The sequence below is a fragment of the Clinocottus analis genome, unplaced genomic scaffold (genome assembly GCF_023055335.1).
Source record: "Clinocottus analis isolate CAN_PGR_092001 unplaced genomic scaffold, fCliAna1.0.p SCAF_11, whole genome shotgun sequence".
Lineage (NCBI taxonomy): Eukaryota > Metazoa > Chordata > Actinopteri > Perciformes > Cottidae > Clinocottus > Clinocottus analis.
This window is the reverse complement of record NW_027175832.1, coordinates 17,923,006-17,943,227: the sequence shown is the minus strand read 5'-3', so window position 1 is coordinate 17,943,227 and position 20,222 is coordinate 17,923,006. Positions and strand designations below refer to the sequence as shown.

Here is a 20,222-nt window from a genome sequence, read left to right as displayed (position 1 = left end):
AGTGTTCCACGTTGTACTGAATGTTGCTTCACAGGACTGCAGCGCGTTAACGCGTTTCAGTGAGACGGCTTTATGGCAATAATAAAATACTTCCTGCATCACTCCAGGGAACTGATTTTCAAATTTGATTGTTCAATTTTACATAAAATAAACACTTACACCCACATTTTTTTAACTAAAGATACAAAAATGTTTTTCCACTTATTAAATGTCAAGTTAACTGCTTTGTCTTGTTAGTGTACTTTATAACAATTTGACATCTTGGTTCTCCCGAATAGGCTTTATTATAAAAGAAATCCTTGATAAAACAATCAACACTTCCAAATGACAAGAAACGAATGAATTGAACTGTTTCGAGGAGGGGGAGAGAACAACACGCCACGACACTAAACAAAAATGGAAAAGATACAATATGTGAAAAAGGGACAAAACCTGACAACACAAGCTCAAGGAAAGCAAAGCCTACTTCCAGTTTTAACCGACTACGTTTGTAGAGGAAAAAAACAAAAACAAAGCGTGTGGGTACTTTGAAAGCAATGTGACGGTGACATCGGGCAAAAAGAGTGGACGACTCTTCTGTGAGAAAAATCAATACAATTGCTCACTTCACATTTTTTAGATTTACCCCGGAGGGCGGGAAAGGGAAAAAACAAAAAAAGTCGTAACATGTTTACAACCAAAACTGAGGGACAAAGAGACTTAATCGCTGACATCCATGTCCTCTTCGTGGTGATCGTCGGCTCCGTTAACTTTGGCCTGCTTCACAGGCCGCGATGTGCCGTTACCTTCTACAGACTGAGGAGACAAAGCAGAGTCGTCAGAACCCTTCCTGTTCTGTCGCTCCTTCCCGCTGTCATAGCCTTGTTCTTCCTCATCATAATCTCTGGTGACCTATGAAAGGAAAGCCAACGGATGTGACAGTGTAAAGCACGAGGAGACGCAGTTTAGTTTACACCAGAACAGCAGCGCTCGCGGTAAAACAGTGAAGGCTGCGTGCGAAAACGTTCTGTACCGACCTTAACGTCTGCTTTGTCTCCGTCCGACTTCCTCTCCCGCTCTCTCTCCCTCTCTCGCTCCCTCTCCCGCTCTCGTTCTTTGTCCTTGCTTTTCTTTTTCTTGCTGGGGGAGCGTTCGCGTTCCGGTTCCTCGCGACCTCTTTCACTCTTGCGGTCCTTGTCCCGTTCCTTGTCCCGCTTCTTTTCCTTCTTGTGTCTGCGGAAGGTTGGAGAGGGAAAAAAAAAGTCAAGCCACAAAGGACATTTGCTTTGTTTGGACCAAAAGAATCCAGATTTGAGCATTTTGGTTGTGGATCGCGTTGTGAGAAGACAAATATTCCACACCAACCTTCGTGGAGACGGAGACCTCTTTTTGGGTGGGGATCGGCTATGGCTTCGACTTTTCCTGCGTCTCCTGCGGGACAGAAAGCAGACTACTTAAAAAAAACAAACAGAAGATTTGGGAGGTGCGATACAAAAGTTAGCATTTCTAATATTTGAGTCTGCCCCTCGCTCCCTCACCGGTCCCCGCTGTGTGATCTCCTGGCTGTGCTGTAGCTTTTTGGCGGCGTTTTGGATCTTCTCCTCCCCGAGTCTTCTTTCTTTCTATCTCTGTGGACACATTTAAGATCTCAGACGGGCTTCAAATGCATCTTAAAGCCATCGTTCGCCGTGAAGCGGCGTCTGCAGCTAACCCCACCTGGATCTGCTGGGAGATCGCCTGCTTTGGTCTCTGCTGGAGTCGGTGTGTCTCCTACGAGGGCTTTTGGAGCGCCGCTTGTTCCTAGAGTTCGATCGGCGTCGCGATCGGCTCCTGGTTCGCCTGCGACCAGACATTTAACGTCAGTCCCGTGCAGCGAAAAAGCATCTTCACCTCTTCACATGAACTAAACGGTCGTCACCTGTGTCTGGAACGTGATCTGGACCTCCTCCTCCTGGACCTGGACCGACTGCGAGAGTGCTTCTTTTTGGTTTCCTTATCTGCGGGAGAGAAGGAACAGAACTGGCTAAGTATTCTCAAGATTCAACGTACAAAAAAGGACCTTTTGGAAACAGACAAGTGCACTTACTTCCAGGTTCAATGGCAGCAGAAATGAGCGACTGGGCCTCTCTGACTCTCTTCATGGCCTCTTCGATTTCTTTATTAGAAGCGTCGGCCTTCAGGCTTGCGCTGAGGTTCAAGCCCGCAGCCAAAGGATTCAGTCTGAACAAAAGAATCATTAGTTAGTCGACTCATCGTTACAACAAACTCATCTGCACATTGATTTTCTTTACTCTGTAATTTAGCATTGAATTCAGGCACAAAGGAGCTTCTTTACGACAACTTACTTTGGATCCGTCATGAACTTTAACAGCTGGTCGGCCGCCTGGGAAAAAATAAATAAATGTTATAGCAAAAGGTTTGTTGAATAATCAAATATACTGCATGTTTAGCTTTCCAGGTTTTGGAAAACCGCTCACCTGTGGGTTCATGTTAGCTCCTGGGAATCCAAAAGCTGCCATTGCGTCCATGTTGGGAACACCGAAAGGGTTTCCTCCCATCTGGAACAAAAACAAAAACGCACACGTGCATATTTGTTGAGATCGGTTTGTGTTCTTCAAACTGGCATCAATATCAATAGTTTCCAGATTTTGACAGATGGGGCGGCCACGTGTTCACTCTTTCAGTTCCAAATCACCATCACACGAAATACATTACCCACAAATGACCACACAAACTGAAAAATTACCACTTTTTGCCCACAATTTGCCTTTATTCGTCAGCCACCAACTGGTAAACTCAAATTTCTTGTTTTCTTTGATAAAGGAATAATGCAAACGGACCTTGTGATGAAACAACGCTGCAAACTACTGTTTCCACGGTCAAGAATGACCACGTCAAGAATAACTACGTCAAGAATGACCACGTTAAGAATGACCGCGCAGAACTGCTACCAAATGGACTTTGTGGCAACACTGCTAAATTAAAATGGATTATGAATGATAATTGGATGTTTCGCGGCATTCCTGCATCTGCATGCCAACAGCTAATAAATTATGATTTCAAATAATCTGGAGCGGGATTTCTGGGTAGAAAGCACAGCGCACCGCTGTGATTCACTACCACCGCTTACATTTTATACAACGAGGAATCTCTTCTTCATTATCCAGATAAGTGTGAGGCTTACCCCTTGATTGGACATGGGATTGGGTGTCGGAAGAAGTCCTCCTCCCGGCAGTATTCCTGCAACAGCGTTTGCCGGCGCCAACAGTGACAAAGCTTTAGCCTCATCAGGAATAGAGCCTACAGAAAAATAAAAGCGGGCATTAGGAGAGAACGACATCCCCACACACACTACAGAGAAGACACTTTGGAAAAGACAAAGAAAAAAAAAAAGTCTTCACACTGCAAATTCCTCAAATTAGGTTCAACACAATGGGTTACCTTACAGATCAGAGTTCCCTGAATTCAACATAAATCATTGCAGTGACTTGACTATTGCTGGAAGATAAATCACACTACTCCAAATGAACACTGCCAAGAATATATCACCTGAAAGTGTTTTTTAAGTCATGAACCAAACGTTAGCAAGCACAGCTGCTTCTCCAGTTGGGTGAGCCCTCAATTTTCATTAAGACGTTTACTGAAACAAGCGACTCACGCTGGCGGCGTCGCTACTAAAAGCACACAGAGAAAAATCGAGATACACACACAACAGAGAGAATTTTAGGGATTTGGCAAGAACACTATACAAGCTATCAGTGTTTACTTACCAAAAACACAAAATGTCAGAGCATATAGTGGTATGTACTAAATGACAATAGCAGAATTCAGGGTGGGTAGCGCGTCTGCTGCACATCATTATTCTAGTATCCTTACCTGCCACTGCGTCAATCAACCAAACCCAGGCAGGTGTTGACTGGTTTTGGTCGATCAGCGCTACCAGTCCAATTAAAAAAATACTTGCATCATCTTTATTTGCATTTTGCCACTGATTGTCTTTTTTATGCCAAATTAGACAAATATAAACACCTCATAATCATCTCACAATCAAAATCCACCCCCTCCCCTCCCCAAAAAACAACTCTTTCACAAAAAAGACATGACGTAAATACAGACACACAACAATGACAACATGTAAATATTGGAGCACACTGAAGAGAGAAATTTCTGCAGGAGACAAAACTGTTGGATGGTATTTTCAGCAGGGCCTGGTTTACAGGACTGGCTGAGCCAGGAAAAAGAACTGTAAAACACAACAACAAAAGAAGACCACTGTTAAAGAGAATATATTTTACCAACATCGTGTCATGTTGGGTGGGCATCTTAAGACAACGTGGCTGTTATAGAAGATAACCAATCATAGGCTCAAGTTCCTTGGCGAAGTCGCACAATTAGCTGCTCACATTTGGGTAAGTATGTGCAGTGTTGTCCTGGGCATTGTGTGATGAAGCAATTATTAAAAAACACCTTGTGTCTTTGTGTCAGCTTTTAACACCAAACCCAGAATAACAAGATGGATTTTTTTTTTCTGTCAAGAGTTATTTTACATATTAAGATAAAGCTGGCGATAACATTTCAATACTTTCTGCTCTCAGCCGTAATCTCATTTGGTACCACGAAAAACTTGAAATAAACAGGTCACAAATATACCATTTGATTATTAATGCAAAAGACGGAGTGATTTCTTCAAACAACAAACGTTTCTCATACAGGAGTTTAAAAATGTGCATCGGCAGGGGACTATTTTCAGTGGCGGATTAATACACATTTGGTGTCTGCTTGCAAGTATTTATAGCTGCAGGGTGGAGCCAGCGGCATTGATGGGAAATACACTACAATGCCTGCATTCATCATATTGAACAAAAAAAGTCACCCACAGTGCAGCTCAATGATGTACTTTAAATGGCTTTTGGTCTCTGATGATCTTTTGGTCTTTTCATGGGATCGTTAACGACCAAAACAATGAAGAATAGACCAGCCTTATCTGTTGAGGAACAAATGCATTCGCCGTAATATGGCAAAGCAGCATTCAGAAGTGTTGATAATCAATGCAAAATGGGCACTGTTTCAGGTTATGTCCCTGCTATCTGACCTTTATACCTTAAACTAAACCACCTAGAAAAGAATAATTAGACAGAAGGAAGGGGAAAGAGAAGGCAGAGAAAGAATAGAGGACACAAAAAGAGCGGGTGGGACTTGAATGCTTGCTGGCCTTTGCAAATGTCTACAATCCCCTGTTGGCAGGCAGAGGACCACTTTCAGCCATCAACGAGGGGGCTGCTTTTGCCTTCTTCACTACAAAAATCACACACACACACATACACACACACACACAAATAACAGAGAGAAGTTTAACAGAGGATAGTCCAATATGGGGGAGAAAATAAAATGCATATGGTTAAGAGATTAAACAACTTCACTTCACTGCGGCGCCCACCGCTTGGCAACGTTCAACTCCTAATCTGTAAACGTCTGTCAAGTGGATTTTGGTATACTGCGATGTCTACATACAGAGCAAATTGTTATTTTAGGCAGAAACATGTGTATGATGCTTGATATGCATTTGCCCAGAGAAATACAGTCCAGGTGATCAACAGAATTGCATTTTGGTGGTGAAAACAGACATGTGATGTGCTACCACAGTATACCAACAATCTGACAATAGAGGTCTGTTTATGAACTTCTCATAGAAAATGGGAAGGAATGGAATTATCAATATTGTTTATATTATCTCAGATAAACAGACCAGGGTGAGTTGACTTGTGCACTTCCCTAATGTTAAAGCCTCGATTTATTTCTTACTCTTTTACATTTCCACAATTCATGCCATTCAATCAACAAGGGCCACTCATACGTGGAAATAATGACGTGACAAACCTTCGGCGAACGGGACCACAATCAACGCTCTGTCCACAAACACGGTGTTAGTCAGATGCTGAGAGACTCCGACGGACTCCGGCTCCACAAACTTCACGAAGCACACCCGCGATGTCACCGGCATCTGAGAGTCACTGTTGAGGAAGTGAAGTATTATTAGATATTATAGAGCGTGAAAGTGCAAACAATCATCTACACAATGCGTCTTTGTTTGTCTAATCTTTTCGAGAATGTAATGTTGTTGAATCATAACCAGACATTGTTATGCAGGTTAAGCATTCATTAGGTCATTCCAACAAATTAAAAAAAAATATCTACACACAACAGTGCCACAACTCCCTCAAAACATGAAATAACTCATCTCACAACAGATGCTCTGCTGCCCATAAAACCAAAGCCAGGACCAACAATCAGTAAAAACGTTATGATTATCAGATATAAAGTCGATTGTATCGATTATTTTCTGTTGATTTATTAGTCTATTAAGGAGGGAATTGCAAAATGTTTCTGTTTCTGAAAAGTGTCAATTTGCTGCTCAATTTTCTATGTATATGTATGCATATACAAATCAATAATGAATAAATAGCCGTTCATGCACAACCTTATTATTCAACGTTGTGCACAATAATCTACAATAGCTGTTTAACAGTAAGAGAGTCAACGCTGCGACTGTTTAAGCAATCTTTTGTTTTATAATTATGAGACAAACGAAAACTAAAGATCCAGAGTGACGTGACGTCTCATTGCGATGGTTTTAATTCGTCTTTGTGTTATTGAACTTCTTTGTCTTTTGCTGCGAAGAAAGCAAAACCCAAAGCACTTGTTTTAACACGAGAAGCGTGTTGTTCGTTGCTCTATTTAAACCTCTACTCTTTCATTCACCCACCCTCCCCCTTCTCTCGTTACAAGCTACACACACAGGATGCATCACAACTTAAATAAACGTCTCTCTGTGCGTGCAGTTACACGTTTAGAGACACAATCAAGTCAAACTATGATGAATACGAGTGTAGCGCCACTTGGTTTTAGGTAACGAAGCGTCCACGTTATGAGGCTGCAGTCGAGGTTAGCACGCGAGGCCCGTGTTTAGGCCTCGCTAGGTTCAACCTGTTTAGGCAAGAAAACACACATACACATAGCTAATACGCGACGTTAGTAGCCATTATAGTGGTGTTATATTGGCAAAAACAATTAACTTACTCTGGTGGAAATAACTTCAGTTCTTCAATAGTTCCCAAAAAGCCGAACAGTGTCCTCATCTGTTCCGACGTTGTGCTCGGCGACACATTGGTCACCTGGACCACCTTGGTCGTGTAATTCATTTCGCCGCCCTCCCGGACTGAAACCAGTTTAAATAGAAAGCTCCGTCGTCAACGACCAAACTGGGATTAAAGTTGTGTTGTTAAAGCAGCTCGCTTAAAGGTAAATTGCCGGACAAACGGCAGGAGCTAGCTATCGACTACGTCAACAGGCTGTAGCATATCGCCGCCATATTGTTATTCCGAAACGAAGTGCGCATGCGTGTAGTTGACCTGCTTCCCCTGTGAAAACACGGGACTAACAACCTCACAGATTAATGTAGATTTATTGCTGTGTTTAGTTTCGCCTCCTCGGAATTATCGATCTAATATTAGACCTTGCACACCAGCGCAAGCGACACTAAATAATACTAACGTTGGAAAAGTTTTGACCCGCAAACAACCAACAGAGGTCTCCCTTTCCTTTGAGAGATTGTTTTTGAACGAGGATGTGAAATCAGAGCACAGGAAATGAGAGCATCTATATCTTTGCCATGGTTTTATCTCCTTTCATAAAGGAGATGTGGCATCAACCTCCATGATGATGATGATGATAACGTGCATGTTTGCTCCACTTTAAATTAGAATTGGTTGACAAAATTGGGGCGTTTGATTTATAATCAATCATTGGTCCTGGCTCTGTTTGGGGTCACTGACCTCTGACTGAAACCTCTGTCATGCTCACTGAGTAGTTAGTAACCAACCCTTTCTTTTTTGATTCATAGAGTTTGATAACAATGTTATGTATTTGCTAATTAAGGTCAGTCTGCATGTGTTGGCTGGGGAAACCACGTCACAACGGCTTCTGGTGAAACTCTCTCTCTCTCTCTTTACTAATGGTGCTTGTTCCCATGAGGAACAATGCATCGTTTGTTCTTGAGACTACGTCAAACATAATCCTTTCACCTGGATTATAGTCACACTGAGACAAGCAAGTTATGGCCTTCAGACCAAAGAACAAGTGGCCACACTTCATCCAATTAGTGTCGAGCAACTGTCTTATTTTGTATAAGAAGGCCTATAAATAGTTATGATGATTAACCGTTATTGTTGTTCCACAATAGATCCTCATGCTATTGCTGTGCTTTTTCAGAAAACCATTATTTAATCTAGAATAAAGTGGTGGTACTTCCAAGTTCCAATTTTTGTCTCAATCCAAAAGTTTTCTTTGAATTAACTATCGCATACATTCTGAACTCCTGAACTTAAAATCCCCTTTTACACTGTTTACTCATTCCACGTTCTTTGGTAAACCCCACACTCTGCAATAAATACTCTGAAATATACTGCACTTTGTATGACTCAGCTTAGCTATATCTCAAATCACATGCACAATTGCAACACATTTGCCAATTCTGCGTGATAGATATTCTCGACCATAAATCCGGTTTCAGAGGGGGCCGCCATTGGGTCACCCAGCAGAGGATATTGGCACAATGGGATTCTTGTTCACGGTGCGACGTGATTGGCCAGGAGAAAAGTTTACGGCACAGATTTCCAGTGACCGTGCGGGGCACCAGACAAATAAATACCCCAAATCCACCGGGAGAGAGACGTCCAGCTCAGACGTGACCAGAGGTTTTCTTAAGAGTTTGCTTTGTGTGGCGCCACAACAAGAAGGAAACATGGTCAGCCGGTGAGTGTCTGATGAATTATTACAACTTCAATTGTCTTTTTATTCTTTTATATTATATTGATTCTTAACCTTTGTTTAACTAGCATTCTCTGTAGTTAGTTTAGCTTTTTTTTTTTTTTAGCTTTCCTATATTTCTCTAACTCGACACAGTGACTAAAGCTCAGTGTGTCGGCAGCTCATTCAGTTCCAATGGGATTTAAACTTCTTGGCTGCAATATTGGTTGATGTCTTCACTGTTTGATGACAGATTTGAACACCCAGCTGGCGGCTACAAGAAGATGTTTGAGACATGTGAGGAGCTGGCTGAGCCGGTTCCAGCGACAATCATAGGTTTGTTTGCTGTCAGACAGAAATAGACTGCAGTCAAATAATCATTTGACAGTCTTGGAACCAAGAGTATTTTTATTATTATGAAAGCATCTTGCGTTCTGTGATTTGTGTTTTTTTTCTGTTGCTGTTTGCAGGCAGGATTCCTTCCTTTCTGAAGGGAAGTCTTCTCCGTTTAGGACCGGGGCTTTTTGAGGTTGGAGATGAACCCTTCTATCACCTCTTCGACGGCCAGGCCCTCATGCACAAATTCGACTTCAAGAACGGCCAGGTCACCTACTACCGAAAGTAAGAAAAGATACTGGTGTTGTGCTCTTTGTGCATCATTGGCGTATAGTGCCAACCTGCAGAAACTTGAGCATGTGTGTGCATCAGGTCTCTATTGTAATCAAGCCATAAGAACATGCATTAGCAACATTTTATGAAATTAAAAGGCTGTCCATGAATCAATAGAACATGTTTTTTTTCAAATTGGATGTAAAATGTATTTTTTTTCTCCTCCTAGGTTTATCAAAACGGATGCCTACGTGAGAGCCATGACAGAGAAACGCGTGGTGATCACTGAGTTCGGCACCTTTGCGTACCCCGATCCCTGCAAAAACATTTTCTCCAGGTGGGTTGCACGTAGAAACACAAGACTCGTTACACTATGGCTACTTTAAATGTTTTTAAATTAAATAGAAATGGTGAGTACTTTCACGTTTTTTTGTGTGTGTGTGTGTGCAGGTTTTTCTCTTACTTCAAGGGCGTTGAGGTCACAGACAACTGCCTGGTGAACGTTTTCCCCATTGGTGAGGATTTCTACGCCGTAACAGAAACCAACTTCATCACCAAAGTAAACACGGACACCTTGGAGACGCTGAAGAAGGTACATCAATACAAATACATTACATCATTTCAGGCGCAAAATAGTCTTTTTTTTCCATACCAAAACACAGTGAAATCTCTTTATTTTGCACGCAGGTTGACATTTGTAACTATGTCAACATTAACGGAATGACGGCCCACCCGCACATTGAGAGAGATGGTACAGTGTATAACATCGGAAACTGCATGGGGAAGGGAGCATCGCTGGCCTACAACATTGTCAAGATTCCACCCACACAGAAAGGTCTGGATCCACGCTGCCTTCACCGCACAGTGAAACCCTCCTTAAACTCAGCTCCTGTCGTTAACCAAAAATGTGCTGCTTAGTGAGAGGAAACAATGTGACCCCCTCAGAGAAAGAGAAAGCATGATTAGTTGTTTTGCTTGCTGAATCAAAATCATTCAAAAAAGCTTTTTCTTCTCTTTAGATAAGTCTGATCCCATTGAGAAGATCAAGGTGGTGGTGCAGATCCCCAGTGCTGAGAGGTTCAAGCCCTCCTACGTGCACAGGTGTGTGTTTGTGTGTGTGTGTGTGTGTGTGTGTGTGTGTGTGTGTGTGTGTGTGTTTAGACGCCGTTGGGTATGTTATCAGTGTTGCCACAGAAAGTCAAAAGTTTGGACATTCTCCCGTTCGCAATTTCAGCTTCGGCATGTCGGGCAACTACTTTGTCTTCGTGGAGACCCCGGTGAAGATCAACCTGCTGAAATTCCTGAGTGCCTGGAGCGTCCGAGGCTCCAACTACATGGACTGTTTTGAGTCCAACGAGAACCAAGGAGTGAGACCCTGCAGTACATTGACTCTAACCCTCGATACGCCGCCTCTTGTCCCTAAAAAACCTCATGATCCCTCCTCTGAATGTGTGTGTTACAGACCTTGTTTCACATTGCCACCAAAGAACCCGGCGAGTACATTGACCGCAAGTACAAAGGGGCGGCCATTGGCATGTTTCATCACATCAACACCTACGAGGACGACGGCTTCATTGTGGTCGACCTCTGTGGATGGAAAGGGTAAATGTTGGGCCTCAATTTCAAGCTGCTTTAAATGAGATTGAAGACAATGAAGTTGCTCTCTCTCTCTGAGTGTGTTGATATCTGAGATTCAACCTTTCTTGTTTTCCTTACCCGATGCAGTTTCGAGTTTGTTTACAACTACCTCTGGATGGCCAACATGAGAGCCAACTGGGATGAGGTGAAGAAGGCGGCCATGATGGCGCCACAGCCGGAGGTCCGCCGATACGTTATTCCCCTGGACATCCACAAGGTGAGGCCCCTCCGACCCCCCGTCGTTTTTGTTCATCGGGACTTGACCGGCCGCCACCACAGGTAGAAACCTCACGTCGTTTGTTCTCGTCCCGTTGCGGCCTCGGTGCAGGAGGAGCAGGGGAAGAACCTCGTCAGCCTGCCGTACACCACAGCCACTGCGACGATGCACGCCGACGGGACCATCTGGCTGGAGCCGGAGGTGCTCTTCTCCGGGCCTCGCCAAGGTGCCCGCGCATCCAACACGTTTCAACTTCCTGAGTCAAATGTTGTCATTACGTAACCATTTTAATGTGCTTTTTTTGTGTGCAGCTTTTGAGTTCCCTCAGATCAACTACAAAAAGTACGGAGGGAAGAATTACACGTACGCCTACGGCCTGGGTCTCAACCACTTCATACCAGACAGGGTGAGTTAACAGGATACCTTTCAACTGAAGTGTGTGAAAGCCTTTTTCATGAACTGATTGTGTTGCGCGTAGATCTGCAAGTTGAACGTGAAGACCAAGGAGACCTGGGTGTGGCAGGAGCCAGACTCCTACCCCTCAGAGCCCCTCTTTGTTCAGACTCCCGATGGGATAGACGAAGACGACGGTGAGACAACCGCAATAGAAACACAATATATTCAAACCTTTTGACACCCGGTTTGAGTGAAATTGTTTTGTGACCATTCTGGTGCCGCGTCCTCAGGAGTCCTGCTGACCATCGTGGTGGCTCCGGGCACTCAGAGACCCGGGTTCCTCCTCATCCTCAACGCCAAGGATATGTCTGAGATCGCCAGAGCCGAGGTGGAGTGCACCATGCCCGTCACTTTTCACGGGATGTACAAACCCTAACGGGGCTTCTTCTCGGGGTGTCAACAACAGCAGCCGGCCATTACGCAGTAGCTATAACAAAACAGGATAAAGCATGAGTAAATTATTGTTTGTTTTCATTTGCAGTCGACTCGGGTCGTTAGATAAAATATATTATGTGAATTGATGTGACCTTTTGATTTTTAGTTGCTGGATGTACGCACATTTCTAAACCTGAATTGTCAGCATTAGCACAAAAAAAAAGGATTTCTTCACATGCTGCGAGAACTGTAACAATAAACCTGTCAAAATGAAAACATGTGTTTGTTTTGTATTCTGTTTTAAGGTATTATTTACTACGCAGCAAAGGGCGGCCCTTAAACTGGGGTTCAATCCTCTTTATTGTTAAAATACTGAATTCCTGACAACTCCTGTGCTCCTTTTCTCCCTCAAAATGTGTTTATGGGGATTAAAACAACTTGATGTACATTAATGATGCCTTGTAATGCTTTTAAACAAGCAGGCCTTTGTCCTGATGCATCATGGACCAATTAACACTTTGCAAAACTAATCCTTCAGCCTAGATTCTTGAGATATTTGTAGATTTAATATGTTGCCACATAAAATCTTATTATCGAGTCTGAACGAATGACCTTGGCTTGTTCGTCCTTATTGTGTCCAAATCTCACGCAGATCTCGCAACACGGCAAAGCTGATTAAATGTGTCGCTGTGTAATCTGAGGAAAGAAAGAACAAAAGACACATTTCACTGATCCATGCACGTGAACCAGGCATCCGTTGGGTTTGAATGGATCTCGTGCAGAGAGTTTCAGAAGATCGCCCTCCTCTGTCTACAGTTCCTCTCTGATGTTTGTGCGTCAAAGTAAAGAAACATCACTCAACTGGACCCACGTGTGTCCTCCCCAGATGATGCAAGGCGAGGAAACAAAGCATCCAAACATGAAGCTCGCTTGCAGCAGTCAACCCTGATTTATGTTGTCATGTTTTACACTCCACTGCCAGATTTAAGGATTGCATTCATGCAAGGCTGGGATTTCAAAATCATGTATTTTGTAATCTCTTATTTTAATGAATCAGAGCCACAAATCCGCACAATTAGTCCAATTCACCCGACGGATGCCAACAGATTGTGTTGACCTCAGTTCTTAATTAAACAATAAGACATATATACATTTTTTTTAATCTTTATTTCTCTTTACATGATGGCTTTCAAGCCTTCCAAAAAACAAAAGAAATAAAACGAGATTACGGGACATGATAATTTTCGGAATAAACTTAAAAACACGCAGCAAAGAAAAAGCTTAAGGAAAATCTTGTAATCTCTGTTGTGACTATCGCACGATAAAAGAAGTCGCTCACACTCGGAAAATTCTTTTGGGACAGAGGTTTGCACAGTCAGACTTAACCCGGTGTAAAATATATACGAACTGGGCTAAATACAAAAGGGGAATTTACATAAATGTAACAAAACCATGGAGCACAGGTAACAGATTAACAGCCACACTTTCACCAAACTGTCACAAACCAAAAGGACGTGATTGTAACTACTGCTGCAGGGAATAGAAATAATAAAAAAAAACACTAATTATAGTGAAAACAAAAACATTTGTAAAATATTAAAAAATTACTTTGTACTGTGGATTCAAAAATCAAAAGTTTAAGTTCGCCTCAAATTTTTCTGTTTCCTTAAACAGTTTATTTAGAAAACTGCTTGTGAGCTTTGCTGAGCGGATTGATATCTCATGACTGCACGCCGAGTATGAAGCTAGATGAGGGAGGCTACTAGCTTAGCATAACAACTGAAAGCAGGGGGAAACAGCGAGCAAAGCCCTCCAAAGACAAAAAAAGGCCTCCCTAGCACTCTTAGTTCATTAAGACATTATCTTGCCAACATTGTTATTTTTCTTATTCATGATCAACACTTTACGCCCAATTACTAGAGATATACTTTAGCTTTTTAGACCACGGACGAACACAACCAATGCACAAAACGTGCAGCATAAACAAGGCATCTTTATGCCACGTTACAAGCGAGTTTATCTAAGCAACTAGTGATCTTCAGAGGTGCCGTCGGGTGCAGCTTTCAGCTTCAGGAGCCGTGCCAGCACTTTACCCCGGCTTAGTCCCTATGCTAGGCTAAGCTAATCACCTCCTGGCTGCAGGGAAAACTCAGTGCACAGAGTCAGATTGAGATGTTGGACATTAAACTGTGTGTAGCAAGCCTCTGTCCCTTCAGGTACACACACGTACACACACGTACACACACACACAATAATGAAAAGTCAAGCAGGACGAAGCGGAGGCTCATACTACTGAATCACAGATTTCATTAAATACATCTTCAGGCTTACCTCCATGTGACGAGTGACTACTGTCCGCTTTAAAAAAGCTTTTTCAGTTATACAACTTTTGCATCTCAGGAAATAAAGGAATGAAGTATTGATAGTGCAAGGTTATAAGGTACATATATTAATATACTGTTTAGATACTGTCCTATAAGTAAAGTGCAAATCTCTGGATCAGATGAAAAGTGTGTGCAAGCATTTCTAATTTCGGACTGATCCACCTGCCCATGCACCAATGAGCCCTTTACTTTGGCTGCCAGCTACTTTAAAACGCCGCCTCGTGAACCGTTCCCGTCAGGCATCATCACATTCCCTTCAGACTCATTTTCTTTAAAGTCTGGCCATTTGGAGCAGCTGAACATTGTGTTGCTTTAAACTCCTGTAGATGTACATTTTTACTTTGGGGGATTTTACATTTTTTCCCGTAATCCTGACAAACTGAAGAGTGATTTCTTCTTCACTATTTAACATTGAGTGTAAATTTCAGCTGCGTATTCCCATACCGCCGAAGCGTGTTGGGCTCCTTTAATGCGACGGCATGTTCAGGAGATCGCTATGTTGAGGAAGTCTTACCGGTGCCACAGAAAACAGATTTCTAACAACAACTCGTAGTGTTTTGGTCGACGGCCCGTTGACATTATCTGTTTTAATGATGACTAACTGGGAATGAAGGTGAACTGGGGTCAGTTGGGGACACACACACACACACACATACATCACTGAGACCGGCTCAAGTGGAAATGCAGTCATCAAACATCTCACACACACACTCCATGCTCACCGTCAGCAAGGCAGACACACACACTCATGCAGGGTCGCCTGCAATCAGTTTGTGCAACTGATGTTTAAGACCAGCTCATTATTTGGACCAGGGGACATGGTGGGTGGTCAATTTTAGATTTTTTTTTTCAAAGTGCAAGAAAAGTCAACACATTATCATTATTTTTTTTTAGCTCCTCTCGCTCTATCAGAGGGCAGTCGTTGGGTTTGTGTGTGGGTGTGTGTTTGATCTAAGCTTTAGTGAGGAGCGGTGAAACATCAGTTGGTCTCGTCGTAGGTGGAGAGCAGGGCGGCATCCACGGGCTCCATGCAGGTGGGGCAGGTGAAGGATCTCATCAGCCAGTCGTCTATACAGTCCATGTGGTAGATGTGCATACACGGCAGGAATCGGATGGGGTCACCGTAAACGAAATCCAGCATACAGATCACGCATCTGAAAAACAGATGAAATGGAGAGCTTGAATGCACACCAGGATAAAGGTGATGCCGTACAGTTGGTGAATATTTTGAGAGCTGATCAAACATTTAACTCAATAAAAAAACTAAAATAAAATGCCAACTACCCTTTGGTTTCAGCCTCACGGATGTGAGAACTTGCTGATTATCTATTCAATTCCATTTTTATTTGATTGTATATCCACAAATTGGCCTCAGCGATTTCTATTCTTAATCAATGGAACTGATGTTAAACATATTGTTACTATGGCATTACGTAGACTGAAAATGGGGCTGCAACTAAAATGTATTTTGATTGTCAATGGATGGAATAATTATTTTGTTTAACCCATAAAATGTCTGAAAATACTACAAATTTGCCATGACCGTCTCCAAGGACCTTAGGTCTTAAAACTATTTGTTTTGTTTGACCAAAAGAAGTTCATTTTAAATTATATATTTTTTTAAACAGCCTTTAGTTGGCATTTCCTTTCAGTGTTTGATGTATGTAAGTTAGGTAAAGATTATTTATATGTAACCCAACATCTCCAATTTGTTTTATTTTTAGCTTTATTAATTTGACTCCTTCAATTCAGACCTTTGACAGTAAACAGAACAAAACAACTACTGCTTGAACTTTCCTTTGTTGACCCTTTTGAGTAATCGACTGATGTCGCCAGCAATCAATTGCGGTCACCTGGATTATTTTGACAATTGACGCGTTTCCCTCATCATGGCGCGCTTATTAACGCTAAAACAGTCACATTTTAAAAGTGTCACAAAGCGGATACTGAAGTCAGGAGTACGACAAAAACATGAACTTTGACTTAATCAATATTGCTCAGCTCTGATGGCCTGCAACCTCCTGTCCCCTCTGTGTAAACATCACAAACACACATCTACGGGCTCACTCTCTGATCTTTTTCTCTGAGCCGTCCTTCCCTCCATCGTAGACCCCCCTGGGGAGGTGATGAATGAGGCCGATGCGCTGAGCGATGCGGATCTGCTCCTCCTCCGTCAGCTGGGTGGCCAGGCGGGCCTGGCTGGGCGTGGGGTGGTACATGGGCATGTGAGCCTGCTCCTGGTCACAGACACACAAAAAAAAGCACCAAAATAAGTGAGACAAAAACAAATCACCCCTCCTGCATCAGATCCCTTTGTCTTTACAAAGTGAGCTGACTGGCGAGGCTCAGTGTGGATATATGGATTTTCTTGTCAGGCCAGTTCATGATGATATCTCTAAAAACCGGTCTGTTTACTCGGATTTACCGGACGAAACTGAACTCGAGGCAGGACGACAAAAGGCCACGGATATGAAAACACCGGATACTCACACATTTGGACATATAATCGCTTGTCTTATTACTTATGCAAAAAAAAAAACCCTGTTATTTTCTTAAATCCTGGAAGTTGGTAAGGTGAGACTCTAACCTGGTACGGGGGAGGAGGCTCCAGGTCAGGGTCTGTCCCGTCCCCGAAACTCGCCCTGTCCGACTGGGACTCATGAAGCAGAGAAATGTCGTCTGATGTGGGTGACTTGAGACAGTTGCCCATGTCTCTCCGCGTCCCCGCCCGACGTAAAAATCAGATCTCTCCTGCTCGAGTTGCTCCCGGGTGGCTCCTGATATTTTTTGTCTATTATCATTAACTTGTAGTTTAACTACACGTTGCTAAATATACAATGTGCATGATTCTAAGGGTTAAATGTGCTCAATGTCTCTTCATGTGCACGGGAACCTCCACCTGGAAAACAAAACAAAGAACTCCCGTGCTAACGACTAGCCGAGCGAGCTGCTGTTGTTGTTTCCACTTCCGCGACAAGTATCGCTCATTCCTCTCGTTAGAATCGCAATTTTGACTAAATATCTACTTCAGCAGCAGCCTTGGCTGTTAAACTGCGCCACCTGAACTTTAAACTGTGGCGACATCTCCACCTTGGAACTTCGCGAGTAATATTAAACAGTTCGTTTCCTTGCTAGCTCTTTCTTAAACCGGAGGACATGCTATCGGTCCCTTGGATATGACGTATACTGGATTCTGCGTTGTGATTGGATGATTCCCTTCTACGTAGTTCGGATAAAGAGCCGAAGTCCCACCCCTTTTAATCATGAACAATAGATGGAAAAAATGATTTGATAAGAACTGAATATTTTTTTAATAATTCGTAATTACTCTATTTGTAAATAGGTGATTGTAATAAATAGATTAGGTTTCAAAATTATTCACACTTTTATGTTTTAAAAGATTGGACAAAATGTAATAGCTACACAGCATATGGCATTCTTGGTTAAAACCAGAACATACAACTTCCCCTTTTATCAAATCATAGTATATAGATATAGTATATATTGTAATATAGTATATATTATATTGCATGCTCTATCATATTTCATTTAATCGAATAGACAACACTTGTGCTTTTCCTTAAATGACAAGTCAAATTGTCTTCTGTGGAAGAGAAGACTATCAAAAACAATCTCCTATATGCAGATGTCAAGGTCTAATCAGGCGCGTGTGGGAGAAGCATAACGTTCATTTAATTGCATTTTTTTTATAATTGTATATTGTCACATTCTTGTTTCTTGCTTGCTTTCCCACCAAAACTGCTTTTTGTGTGAATTGTCTATTGCTTCAGTTCTCATCCATGATGTTTTTTTTTAATTGTTTTCCCAGGCTTTATATTTAAATAAAATAAATTACATCCAATCAGTGGCAGCTTGAGGACACCTTTATTTGTATATACAACTTTTGTACACATAAAAACCCACAAAGTATTTGCATTCCAAGTACTTATGATACAAATCTCCATGTTTTTGGTTAAGTGAGTTTCACAGAATTGGCCTTCTTCAGGCAAAAAAAAACCACAAACCTTAAAATGAACATTTCAAAAGATTCCTTTACCTTTAAAGCTCATCAGCTGATACTGTGTGTTGTTATTTTTTCTCTCTAAATATTACAAACAGCATAATTCCTCTGTACATTATTAGTAAGTTAGTTATAGTAATGTAAATTTGTGAAAAACAAATGTGTCATGGGGTGTCTAGAGTGTTTCTACAGTCATCGTCTGCAATGGTTCATACAATATTCACAAGGAAGAAAAACGATGAGATAATTTTGTATCAGTTCACAGTAAAATTACACGCCCAGCAATTCTCAAAATTAAAATGCTTATATATATGATTGTCGGGAAACTCTCATTTAAAGGGTGCAGACTGGTAAAGACAATAGTAACGTGACTATTTTTTGAAGGATCATTTGAAAGGTTTGACGTTTGTAGGAGGCAAGATTAACAAATATGCATCTTTCTCTATGTTATTCTATAACTATTCATTTCTCACAACTTATGTTCAATACAAAAAAGTAAAATAACGAGGGAAATCAGGCTGTATTTTCCCTGCACGTTCATTCATACTGTAAAAAAAAAAATCCAGCATTGTTGAGTTTTACTTATTAGTGTCCACATTGTCTGGTAAAGTATCAGATTGCCTCTCCGTCATGGCTTTTTGTCTTGATCTGGTCGAATAAATGGCAAAGGTGTGAGATGTTCACGTCGTATTTACAAAACAATTCATTTCTAGGAAAATGTAGTTACATATTCACACACCCCACAGATAAATACTGTTAAGAGCAACACTGAATCGTTTAGAAACATCTTCAGAAATGAAAATACCTATTGACACAAATGAAGTAATTTGATCCATTCATTTATTTTCTGCATCCCACAACTATGAAGAGATGTGTTATTACTCTCTGTCATCAAGTACATATCAGGAAATAGACCTTATTTAGTGTCAGTGTTCTGTGTGAATTGGCAACTACAGTTTTTCAGTATTGTTCTTTTTGTTTTTATTCGTTTCGGGTTGACATCCTATCAAACATCCAGAGGGCTCACGATGGCCTCAAAGCACTGATGTAAAAAGAGTCACATTGACCTTCACTGTACGTTGTCGTGCAGCGCTTTCTAACGCCCCCCCCCCCCCCCCCTCTGGGACTCCTCCCCCCTTGGCGCCGTGCGTCCTGTCCCTAGCACCGGTCGTCCTCCTCTGTGTCACTGAGAGGATCACAGCCCGCGACCGAGGTCGTCTGCGTCAGGCGCTTACGAAAGTGTCCGTTGGGGACCTGAAAGCCGGTCCGCAAGCGCGGGCGGGCCGAGCTGACGGTGTTCGAGCGTCCCAGGCTGCAGGCCACGGCCGCCTCGAAGGTCAACGTCTCCATGGGGCCGGAGGGGTCCGGGCTGTGGTCGCCGTCTTGGGAGGCCAGGAACGGCTCGGAGGGGTAGCGTCGCAGCGGGGACGGGTCTCGGTCTCGGTCCGCGTCGCCCCGCCCCTCTTGGCTCTTCCTACTGGGCTTCCCCCGCCTCGCGGCCTTCGGGCTGCCTTGCTCGTCGTCGTCCTCGCCGACCGAGGGGTGCAGCGGGGAGTAGGAGATGTGAGGGCGAGAGCGCGTCTGCGACGCGGGCCGTCGGCCGCTGGGGGTGCTGGACTCTGAGGTGGAGGGCACCGGGCTGTCCGAGCTGTTTCCCTGGAGGCGAGAATAAAGACAAAATTTGAAGGGGCATTGCAGATTTTAGAAATGGAAGAGGACTTTACCGGTTCAATTGAAA

At 42.7% G+C, this 20,222-nt stretch overlaps 4 protein-coding genes across 10 annotated transcripts in view; 1 reads left to right on the top strand and 3 right to left on the bottom strand.

Moving 5' to 3' along the window:
- Positions 1-265: 265 nt before the first annotated feature.
- On the bottom strand, positions 266-7,354 carry LOC137804747 (serine/arginine-rich splicing factor 11-like). 5 transcript variants are annotated; one of them, XM_068604096.1, is made up of 12 exons: positions 7,057-7,354; positions 5,857-5,990; positions 3,164-3,279; positions 2,457-2,537; positions 2,325-2,362; positions 2,066-2,199; positions 1,898-1,976; positions 1,696-1,818; positions 1,518-1,607; positions 1,345-1,410; positions 1,017-1,212; positions 266-891 (listed from the first exon to the last, which is right to left on the bottom strand). In XM_068604096.1, the coding sequence occupies exons 1-12, from the start codon at positions 7,176-7,178 to the stop codon at positions 700-702; spliced, it is 1,371 nt and encodes a 456-aa protein (XP_068460197.1). In that variant the 5' UTR covers positions 7,179-7,354; the 3' UTR covers positions 266-699. The 5 variants fall into 5 exon arrangements, with proteins under 5 accessions (XP_068460197.1, XP_068460206.1, XP_068460235.1 ...); XM_068604105.1 differs by having other exon boundaries at positions 266-795; XM_068604134.1 differs by lacking the exon at positions 7,057-7,354 and adding an exon at positions 3,529-3,653.
- A 1,929-nt stretch (positions 7,355-9,283) lies between these two features.
- Positions 9,284-12,121, top strand: rpe65a (retinoid isomerohydrolase RPE65 a). Its single transcript, XM_068571123.1, has 12 exons — positions 9,284-9,405; positions 9,623-9,730; positions 9,844-9,985; positions 10,081-10,228; positions 10,413-10,494; positions 10,628-10,760; positions 10,856-10,995; positions 11,119-11,248; positions 11,360-11,474; positions 11,560-11,654; positions 11,727-11,838; positions 11,935-12,121. The coding sequence occupies exons 1-12, from the start codon at positions 9,359-9,361 to the stop codon at positions 12,078-12,080; spliced, it is 1,398 nt and encodes a 465-aa protein (XP_068427224.1). The 5' UTR covers positions 9,284-9,358; the 3' UTR covers positions 12,081-12,121.
- A 1,124-nt stretch (positions 12,122-13,245) lies between these two features.
- LOC137782385 (RING finger protein 11-like) lies at positions 13,246-17,622 on the bottom strand. Of its 2 annotated transcripts, XR_011077265.1 has the most exons (4): positions 17,051-17,622; positions 16,531-16,700; positions 14,162-15,617; positions 13,246-14,115 (listed from the first exon to the last, which is right to left on the bottom strand). XR_011077265.1 is itself a non-coding variant. In XM_068571666.1 (3 exons), exons 1-3 carry the CDS (start codon positions 17,171-17,173, stop codon positions 15,443-15,445), a joined length of 468 nt encoding a protein of 155 aa, XP_068427767.1. In that variant the 5' UTR covers positions 17,174-17,622; the 3' UTR covers positions 13,246-15,442. The 2 variants fall into 2 exon arrangements, 1 of the variants encoding a protein (XP_068427767.1); XM_068571666.1 differs by having other exon boundaries at positions 13,246-15,617.
- A 707-nt stretch (positions 17,623-18,329) lies between these two features.
- cacna1eb (calcium channel, voltage-dependent, R type, alpha 1E subunit b) overlaps positions 18,330-20,222 on the bottom strand; it is a 50,525-nt gene continuing 48,632 nt past the window's right edge. For both annotated transcript variants that reach the window (XM_068604057.1, XM_068604065.1), the window contains one exon: positions 18,330-20,140. In XM_068604057.1, coding sequence (XP_068460158.1) covers positions 19,643-20,140 — 498 coding nt within the window. In that variant the 3' untranslated portion in view covers positions 18,330-19,642. The remainder of the gene's footprint in view (positions 20,141-20,222) is intronic.